Source organism: the organism of the source record quoted next, unplaced genomic scaffold, assembly GCF_019419815.1.
Source record: "Pyrus x bretschneideri cultivar Hongxiangsu unplaced genomic scaffold, Pyrus_bretschneideri_v1 Contig17, whole genome shotgun sequence".
NCBI lineage: Eukaryota > Viridiplantae > Streptophyta > Magnoliopsida > Rosales > Rosaceae > Pyrus > Pyrus x bretschneideri.
Window position 1 is genome coordinate 3,826,690 of NW_025999468.1, and position 10,061 is coordinate 3,836,750.

Sequence of the window (10,061 nt, forward strand, 5' to 3'; positions counted from 1 at the left end):
ATAGTATTCCATTGTTTTTATTTTTAATGGTGGGTGGCAAAGTAAGAGTTTGTTTGGATGTACTTTCAAATGACCGAAAACTTTTTTGGTGGAAATGTTTTAGAACCAATCTTTAGTAAAGATGTAAGTAAATCCTAAAAAAACACATAACTAATGTTTTTTGCAGCCTTATTTGGCTGTCAAATGGGCTTGATGGTTCTATAAATTAAGTTGGGTCACGACTCTGGTTAATTTAAATTGGAATTGGGCTGTCAAATGGGCTTGAAATCCGGGCCTTTTTAGATTTAGAGCCCAGTCCAGCCTTTTTTGGCCTGTTTTCCCAAACTATAACCGTCAAGTCAAACTATCAAATAATGGATCCATTTTATAAAAAATAAGTAAAATTAAAACAAGAAACAATAATTTAAAACAATAAAAAAACACCAATTGACACACGCATAAGTGTGTGGCAAGAGACTAATTAACCATAAAGAGAAAATGTACATAACACAAATTATCCAAACCTAAACATAAAAGATAACACACAACTCGATTTTCATCGTGGAACATAAAATACAAAAAAATAAAATAATTTGCACTAACATCAATACTCCTTAATAAATACAGAAACTGCCAAAAGAGAAAATAGTAATACAATAAACTCGATAGTGTAACTGTGTAACTATTTATGTGGAGTATAAACATTTTTCGTTCTTCTAACTATCGACTAAGGTTCTAAAAGGCGCTAGTTGCTAGTTGGGTGACAAGCAAGAGCCTAGCGTCTAGGCGTCTAGGCAGTTTTTTTTTTTTTTTTTTTAAATTTTAGTTAAATTTATTATATAACATGTAAATAAATGTCTACTTATATTTTAAAACAGAATAACACATAAATTATAAAGTATAAAATATATTGAAAACATAGAAAACAAGCATATAATAAGAGTTCATCTTAGTATTCATCATTTTTCTTACAATTTAGGGCTTGTGGTTGTAGAACGGCTGTAAATTAAATTGGGTCACAACTCTGGTTAAATTAAATTGGAATTAGGCTTTCAAATGGGCTTGAAATCCGGGCCTTCTCACTCAGAGCCCAGTCCAGCCTTTTTTTTCCATTTTCCCAAACTATGCCGTCAATCGACAAAAAAAAAAAACAAAAAAAAAACAAAAAAAAACTAGACCGTCAAGTCAAACTATCAAATAATGGACCCCTGTTATAAACAATAAGTAAAATTAAAACAAAAAACAATGTAAAAAACAATAAAAAAAAGTCTATTATCATAAGCGCAGGCGTGTAACAAGATGCTAGTTAATTATAAAAAGAAAATGTACATAACACAAATTACCCAAACGTAAACATAAAATAGGACACACAACCTGATTATCAATGCGGACATAAAAATACAAAAAAAAAAGGCACCAACATCAATACCCTTACTATCACTTAGTATTACGGTCTAATAGTATTCCTTTTCATTTGTAAGTGAGGTCTTGATTAGATTCTCATCAAAGGCGAGTTTGAATTACATTATTGCTAACTCATTGTGAGGTTAAGTCTACCTCTTCCCCCTTAGTGTAGATAATATCAATTGTTAAAAAAAAAAATTAAAAAAAATAACTTCAATACCCTTACTAAATACAGAAACTACCAAAAGAGAAAATAGTAAGACAAACTAGAGAGTGTACACTTTATATGTGGAGTCGGTAAACTTTTTTCGTCCCTCTATCTATCCACCAAGGTTCCAAAAGGCACTAACCGCTAGTTGTGTGACGGACATGAGTCTAATGTCTAAGCATAGCCTAGGCATTTTTTTTTTAATTTTAATTAAATTTATTATATCACATATAGATAAATGTCTATTCATATTAAAATAAATTATTATATTGAAATATATGAATTGCAAAATAGAATGACACATAAATTGTAAAAGTATTAGAACATATTGAAAATATGGGGAACAAGCATATAATAAGTGTTTGTCATTGTACTCAACACGTCTCTTAATTATGGAAAAAATAAAAGTTAATTATTTTCTGTCTACGTAAAAATCGTGACCTACACGGGTGACTAAGCAAGTTTAGACGTCATTTCTTAATTTTCAAATGTATAGAGATTAATCAAAACGATGATCACCCGCATAGCGTCTAGAGGACACTAAATGGAAGTTTTTAGAACAGCGCTATACACAATGCTTTCTGGCCCTTGAAAAACTGTTTTCTTATTGATATGTGAGTTGCGCATATTTTGTATTAAAAGCCGATTCATTTTTCATTTAAAAGCTGGTTCACTTACCTAACATGTTTTTCGTTTAAATTTTCATTTTGCAAAAATATTAAAATAAAAAAACTGAAAACAAAATGGTTAGTAAACCCGTCGTAAGGGTACCTTTTTTCTTCATTACTTTGAGTTATTCATTACAGGGCATGGGAGAAACTGGTCGTTTCGGACTGAGACCAACAAATTTTCAAACAATCATGGAAGACAATGTAATGGCAGCTTCAAAAACTCAGCCGCATGCATTTTTACACTTCAATTAGAATATGACATTGTACGTAGCCTTCTCGGTCCTGCTATTCAGTTCGCATGGACATCTAACCATCCTTCACATCCGTGCCAACGGAAGGAGACCCACCACCATTACGGCTGCCACTGAATTCTTTTGATACTGCAGTAGGAGATAGAGACATGTCCTCCTCGATTGGAAGCGTTCGCTTTGAGCCCTCCAAAGCAACGCCAAGGATAATATTCTCTTCTAATGGAGGCCTAGCTGTCGATGGTGCTGCAACAGGCTTCTCGCCATCTTGCTTTGGCTGTGTAATGGTCAAAGGAACATCTGCTTTTTCACTACCAGTCTCGGGTGAAGCAACATGAGGCTTCTTAGCCGTCACCTTTTGTGGAGACACACCTTTGGAATCAGCTCCTGTTGTCTCCTTCCCTGGATATTTTATACTCTCGTTCTTGGACTGCAGCATTTCGGAGTTGTTTCTAACTGAATCATCAGATGTGGGATTCCATGTTTGGGGTTCGGGTGTTGGCATTTCAGAAGCCTTAGAGGTTGTACTTGAGTTGGAACTTGAAGTCACTGCAGCCTTATCGTCAGTTTGTGCATGTGTTACGGCTGGCCCAGCTTTAGCATCTGATCCCTTGGAGTCAGATGGCGAGGCTGCTTCAGCTTGGGCCTGTTTTTCTCCATTTGCACGCGTTGTGCGAGTCGAAGCCTTGCCTTTGTCGTCACTACTGATTTTGTAAGATGGTTCAATAAGTAGATACGGACGGTTAGTGGCTGCCCTAGAACGAGTGAAAATGGTGTCAGCGAATGGCACGTTTTCCAAGTCACCCTCACTGTAATATTTCTGGACTGTGCGGATGGGTGTGGCAAGCCGGGCATGGTGATGGCTAATAACTCTGAGAAGATCCAAAAGTATTGCCTCCTGTATTATTTCATCAATAGAGTTCGTGAGATATACATTCAAGGTTTTCTCAATGCCTATAATTACAATGAAATATTTAGGGAATTGCTATTGGCACTCCAAAAATCTCATTCTACACTCCAAACTTTCTATATTTTGAAAGAAAAATACACTTGTGAGGAGTGTAGAATGAGATTTTTGGAGTGCCAATAACACTTCCCAATATTTAAAGGTATTACGATATCCATAAACATCTACAAAGTTCAGGCAGACAACAAGGAACTTGGAAAGCAGAATTAGCAAACAACACGAATGATACAATCCACATCCAAGGTTATGTGACACTATGAGCTTGTGGAACAAGTATGTGATGGGAAGATCCACGAACAGTCGGAATATTCAGACAAGGTTATGGATTCCCATTGTACTAAATAAATCTCAGCATTAACTTTCAGAATTGAGAACTAGAAAGCACCTACTCTCATACTATGGCTTTAAGGTCATTATTACTCAGCATCTCTAGAAAACTTCCTGAAATTTGTATCGGCGTCCATTTCAAAGTTGGTCAAGAATTATACTATCAGATTCTATTATATAATTTTGCTTTTCGGGCATCATTATTTCATAAAGCTTCTACCAATAAAATAGTATTTACCTTGACGCAGAGATACTCCTCAATATGAGATGTTTTAACAAAGCAAGACACCAAAATCTGTCACAAAATTGTACGTTTATGAGACAAACTTGAGATAAGAACAATCATTAAAAAAATAGTTAATAAAAAAAGAAGAAAACAAAAGGGAGGAGCAGAGTATATGGAGATTGAAGATCAATTGGAAAATCAAATGAGTTTTCCCATTTGTTCTATGAAGACCTTGGGAATCAAAGTGAAGAATTGGAAGACCAACAATTTTCGTCATGTATTTTTTTGAGTAGAAAAGTTCATAACTTTGAAAAATGACAGCATAAAAGCCTTACCATAAGAGCCTGATTTTCTGGATTAATATTGTCCAGAAAAACTCTTCTATGCAACCTTTGCTGCTCTACTTGAGGATTTTTTGCCAGAACCTTGCGCATATCAGCTACTATAGTCTGTCGACAGCAATGCCACCGAGGTTATTGTATGACATGATAGAACAAGCAATATTCCAGAGAACAAGTCACAAGCCAGTGAACTAAATTAATACTCACATTAATTTTATTTACATCCAAGTGACTGACAGCAAGGTGGGTCTTGATTCGCCAATGAGTTTTCTGGCTAAGATTCCGGACAACATTTACAGTGAACTTGTGATTTGGAATGTGAACTGCTTCACGATCATCGCCCCTAATAATTGTTGGAGACCACCAACCCACATGCTGGTAAAATATATCAAATTCATCAAAAAATAAATAAAAGGGGCCAAATTGCAGATAAGAAATTCACTTCCAATATTTATTTAGCAGAAAGAACTAAATTGTTGAATCCCGCTTATGTTTAAGGTGGAAGTAATAATGCACATACAATATGTTTTTCCTCCTAACTGTTGTTCTCATTTGATGATAGATTAACAAAGATATGTACAAACCTCAACAGTACCAGAAACTTCATAACCTTCAATCTTAGTCTGGATCCATTCGTTAACAACAAATGGGCGTGTGGCATGGATCATTACACTTGAAAGGAAGTTTGTGAATATCTGAGTTAAAAAAAATATTAAAAAATAAATAAAAATATTAAGGTCAACGTTGTCAGAAAAACCTTGAAAGAAACTATACATTTTAATAGTATTTGAACAAAAGTATACACTAGATAAAAAATATTTGTAGTTATGATCAATGAACTGCAGCTGTTTCAGTTTACAATGTCAGGGGAAGAAAATCGCTACCTCACGACCAGCAAGGGTAAGCAATACTGTGCCCAGACCCCCAGCCGTTACCCATTTCTGGGTTGAGAATCCCAGCAATTCCATGAACAATGATACCGCAGCAACCCAAACTGCAGAATAAACCGCCTTTCCAGCAAAATTGAAGCCCATCTGTCCAAGCAAGATACAATGATTATGTAAAGAAAAATGATCTTATACGCTATAAGTGCCACCAAGATAGGTATAATACTATATTATTACAAAATCACAAAATAACAAAATTTTGACAGGAAAAGTAAAACTATGCTACATATATTGCAAAAATGGTAAAAAGAAGCTAATGTAGATGATAATGAGTAACATTTTGTTATTTTTTTGCATTAACACCAACGACATTTTCCCTTTCAGCATTGCTAATTGGAAAGGGAAATCAATTTTTCCAAAAGAAAGTATGAAAACAATACATTTAAACAAGGAACTAAAGGAGTTGCATACTGAGAAAGTAAGAAAAACATACATTTCTTGTTTCACTTGGGTCACTTGTCTCCATAAAGAACTTCTGTGCTTGTTGAATCAAGCTGTAAACAAAAAGTATTGCTATAGCAAATCAAATTTTAAACCCCAGAACCAGAGCCATCAGAATCAACAACCACAATGATTATAGGACCAGTATGGACAAAAGAAAAATAACACTCACACAGACACATCCGTGTATAGAGCATAGCAGCAAAATAAAAAAACTAAGCCAACAAAATGAAATTAACTTTTTAACTAATATAAGAAGAACTAAAGTTGTTGAACTAGGCCATTAGGCCATTTTCAATGTTCAAATTACTTTTAACTAATATAAGAAGTTGCTTGACTCCTTCTGAAAGAAACAAATATCAAAATGCAATTCATCGGAGACCAATCTACTGGTTGACCACCAGAATCATGAAAGAAATTTCTTTGAGACATAATAACAGCAGAGAATTGTACTCACCTTGACAAACAATAGGCAAATGTCAGCACTGTAGATAATGATTGTGTAAAATTTATAAGACGTTGCTTGACAGCCTGGCTAGCTTCTGAAGGTAGGACTACAGGATCAAATGCTCTGAAATGAACATTACGGCAGTTAGTGCAGATAGACTGGAAACAAATACCAGGTTAAGACAAGCGAATACATTAGCATTATTTTTCGTTCCCAAAATTGTAATTTGAAAGTTGAAACTAACTACTTCTAATGTAGAAGTGAACCTGCATAAAAGTGTCGCTCCAGTCCAGAGAAGCAAGGGCTGAAGGTAAGAAGTCATGACATAGTGTGACCTACTTTTCATCCAAGTATTATCATTCCGCTGCAGAAACTCACCATGGAAGAATTATTCAGCTCAATAACATAATCAAACCATGTCTACAGGCAAGGTGTGATGCAAGAATAACTTACTCGAAGAAAAATAACCCTGCCAAGACGCAATAGTGGCCCAATACCCCAAACAGCAAAAGCAATGATAGCCACTGCTGGGATCAATTTAAGTAAAGCAGGGCTTCCACATAAAGTACCATAGGACCTGCATAATATGTCAACATGTATATTTCTTTGGACACCACACATTTCAATATTAATGAGAGAGAAAATATGATGAGGCATGGCTTCCAATTAAACAGAATGTCGTACCCAAAATTTAATACCTTATATGCTGTGTGTGCAGTTCTCTAATGAAAGCAAAAAAGGAATTGAGAATTCAGTTGGGAATGCGTATACATACCTTGTCAAAACAAGAGTAGCAGATTTCAGAACAGGAGCCCCGTTTCCTCCACCTGGACCTAAAACAGATCTGCACACGAAGACATTGCATCTGGAAGAAACTGGACCTATTGGGCCACGTACACTGCTTAAAAGATGGAGACTGCAGGCACCCTGTCGCTAACAATTAAACGTAACAAAACATAAATGAATATTCATGGCCTTCAACTCACACACACAGACCAAGCAAGCACTACACTATAATCATCCACTCGACAAAACCTTGAAACAAGGAATGATGAGCAAATCTTAGAAACACGAGCACGCACACAAACAGTTCCACAAAGGGAAATAGAAAACCCAGAACTCCGGTGACAATTATGCATACTGCATACCAAATCAACGAACAGCGACTGGAAAGAAAAAAAGAACTGAACCAATGAGAAAACCATACCAAACCATGTGACGGAAGATTGACGCTAACCGTATGCACTCGACCCTTTCCTACAAGACACTTTTAACCCAACAAAAATTACAAAACTCCATTAGTACTCCATAAAAAAAAAAGTAAACTCTTAAGCACGAAGATAGTATGAAGCAAAAAAGACCACAAAGAAATCTCACATACAGCATCTGGATTACGGCATCCACGATTATTGTGACTTCTCCAATCAGACAAAAACCTCGTAGCAGCCGCATGAGGCATGGTTGATTCTCAAGCAGTAGAGGTGTAACTTTGAGCAACAATAAGGTAATGCCGTCGAAAATCAGATTACCCCTTTCAACCTAATCAGACTATGTCTTCAAATTATGGGTCTCTCTCTCTCTCTCTCTCTCTCTCACTACCAAATATGTACACCAACACAACACCTGCCAAACCCAAACTTCAAATTCTCACTTCATATTCAAATCGTAAACAAAAACCCATAATTATAAAGCTAAGAACTTGCAATTAAACTAGGCAAATGAATTTTACTGTTAAATTTTTTAGATTGCTTAAAATTCTACAACAAATTACACAGATAAAATCCATAAAAAAAAAGTGAAAAAATCCTGAAATAATAAACCAAAATTCAGAACTAAATAGAGAGAAATAATAAAAATTACTAGAAATTCCAATTTTCTGAGGAAGCTATAGTAAAAGAAAAATGATAAAATTCACAAGGAAATAATTCAGTGGAATTACCTACTGGATTTAAGCAGAGGCTTTCTTGTAGTGGAAGCTGGTTTTTAGAGGGGGAGAGGGGGAGAGAGAGAGGGAAAGGGAGTTGTGGGAACTGTGGAGAAGGTTAGAGCCCCAAAAAAAGGCTGGGGAAGTGCTAACGTGCGCCGGGAGGTGCAAGGTAACACGGCTTCGCGTCCGCGGTGGCAGCGTGGTCAAATGAAAGTGCAGCGTTTTGGATTTTGTGTGTGGTTGCGTGGACCCGCCTTTTCTACTGTAGGGAGGAGATATCGTTTATGTGGCGCATAGAGTGTTAACTTGGGCGCCGTGCGTATTTGACATCGGTTCTTCCCTCCTTTTCGTCTCTCGCTTCGATGATAATAATGCATGTGCGTCGAGTTGTTCTCGCGTATGTGTCGGGTCGGGTTGGACCGGTCCGATATATAACTTTTTTTCAGAACGATACTAAACTCATATTATTGTCTTATTTTTTCATTCATTTTTTAATCAAAATGTTATCCTCTTAGAAAAATGCATTTAGACCCTTGTTTATAAATGGGCAGCTGACATGTAAATGTCGCACCACCATCAACTACCATAACCACTTCAATGAAGAAACTTTTGGACACCCACAGATTTGCACCAAAAAATTTGTTGGGTTCTAGGGTTTAGGTTGGACAAGATTTATTGAGAACCCATATGAGGATGGGCGTTGGGGTTGTCTGGAGTAAGGATTATGGGTTGGCTATGTAGATGGAGAAGGATTTGGTTATGGTGTGAAAAGAGGAACATGTTTGGGTGGGTTAGTGGTTTCGGTGGCAGAGAGGCAGAGATCAGGAGAGAGTGTGGTGGTGGGTGGGTAGGGGAGAAAGATATTGATTATTGAGAGGTTGGTGGTGGACTGGTTGCGAGCTGGGGGTGAGTGGTCGGGCGGGCTGGGGTTTCGGCTGCCGCCGTGAATGTGGTGCTGCAATTAAGGATGTGATGTATTAAAGGTTATTTTAGGAATAATAAGGAGTGGAGAAATAGCATTTTAATTTTTTAACTTTTTAAAGTGGGTGAAATTATAACGTGAGTGGAGAAATAAGACAATGAGGTGGGTATATCAATACTCTTTCTTTTTTATCATTTGACTTGTACGGGTAGTGTGAATCGAAATTATGAATCTACCTAATTTACCCAAATAATAATAGAAACTAGCCTAAGGCCACATACATTGTGTGAAGCTGTATTTTTTTTTTTCTCGAAAAATATATGAGAGAGGAGTTGGAAAAAATGTAAAAGAGAGAGGGCGTGAGAGCGAGAGAAAGCGGGAGAATGGAGAGGGATTTTTTTTTTATTTCTTAAAATTAGAAATATGCTATGATAATATGTAAGTGTAAGAAGAAAAAAAGATAATTGGTTTGTGTGAAACTACAATACTCTTCGTGATTTTATTTTGTGATATAAGATCAAACTGTCTTTTTGTTGTCTTTTAGTTGACAAATGAAAATTTGTTAATAGATAGTTTAGATAATAAATTTTGAAATTATGCCATATTTTTTCGTTTTCTTTTATAATTTGTTATTAAATAAATATCAGGTTTTAAAAGTTTGAAAGGTGTAATTAAGTCGAATCAAAACGAGAGTACCAAAGTGTTTAGGCTTGCCTAAACTCGCTCTTTTGTAAACAAACCACAAAAAAAAAAAAAAAAAGTTATAAAGAATGTAATAATTAAAAAACTTCTCAATTATTGAAAGAAGTTTGAAGTTTCAATATCTCCTCGATTTTTCTTTAATAAGTTTGAAGTTTCAAATCTCGTTAAACTTGAACCGAGATTGTTAGGTGGAGCTCAAATCAAGCCCCAGTTGTCAAAACCACGAAGTTCAAGAATTGCATGATTTTGACAACTGGATCCATTGGGCTGCATTTTTTAGTTGATTACTTTATGTTTACGACC

At 35.9% G+C, this 10,061-nt stretch overlaps 1 protein-coding gene across 5 annotated transcripts; it reads right to left on the reverse strand.

Annotated features, from left to right (window-relative positions):
- Positions 1-2,338: 2,338 nt before the first annotated feature.
- On the reverse strand, positions 2,339-8,377 carry LOC103964945 (mechanosensitive ion channel protein 3, chloroplastic). Of its 5 annotated transcripts, none has more exons than XM_009377949.3 (14): positions 8,151-8,377; positions 7,589-7,830; positions 7,415-7,474; positions 6,983-7,140; positions 6,661-6,784; positions 6,474-6,571; positions 6,217-6,330; positions 5,752-5,812; positions 5,256-5,405; positions 4,956-5,066; positions 4,579-4,746; positions 4,366-4,479; positions 4,043-4,099; positions 2,339-3,408 (listed from the first exon to the last, which is right to left on the reverse strand). In XM_009377949.3, the coding sequence occupies exons 2-14, from the start codon at positions 7,664-7,666 to the stop codon at positions 2,569-2,571; spliced, it is 2,133 nt and encodes a 710-aa protein (XP_009376224.2). In that variant the 5' UTR covers positions 7,667-7,830; positions 8,151-8,377; the 3' UTR covers positions 2,339-2,568. The 5 variants fall into 5 exon arrangements, with proteins under 5 accessions (XP_009376224.2, XP_009376222.2, XP_048437418.1 ...); XM_009377947.3 differs by having other exon boundaries at positions 8,147-8,377; XM_048581461.1 differs by having other exon boundaries at positions 7,585-7,830; positions 8,147-8,377.
- Positions 8,378-10,061: the final 1,684 nt, after the last annotated feature.

Bases quoted from the DNA above. Each gene is read 5' to 3' on its own strand.
- LOC103964945 (XM_009377949.3), bottom strand. From the start codon at position 7,666: ATGCCTCATGCGGCTGCTACGAGGTTTTTGTCTGATTGGAGAAGTCAC. The intron at 6,331-6,473 runs GTTCACTTCTAC...TGTTCATTTCAG, and splicing joins GGAGCGACACTTTTATGCAG to AGCATTTGATCCTGTAGTCC. The intron at 4,747-4,955 runs GTTTGTACATAT...ATATTTTACCAG, and splicing joins AAGTTTCTGGTACTGTTGAG to CATGTGGGTTGGTGGTCTCC.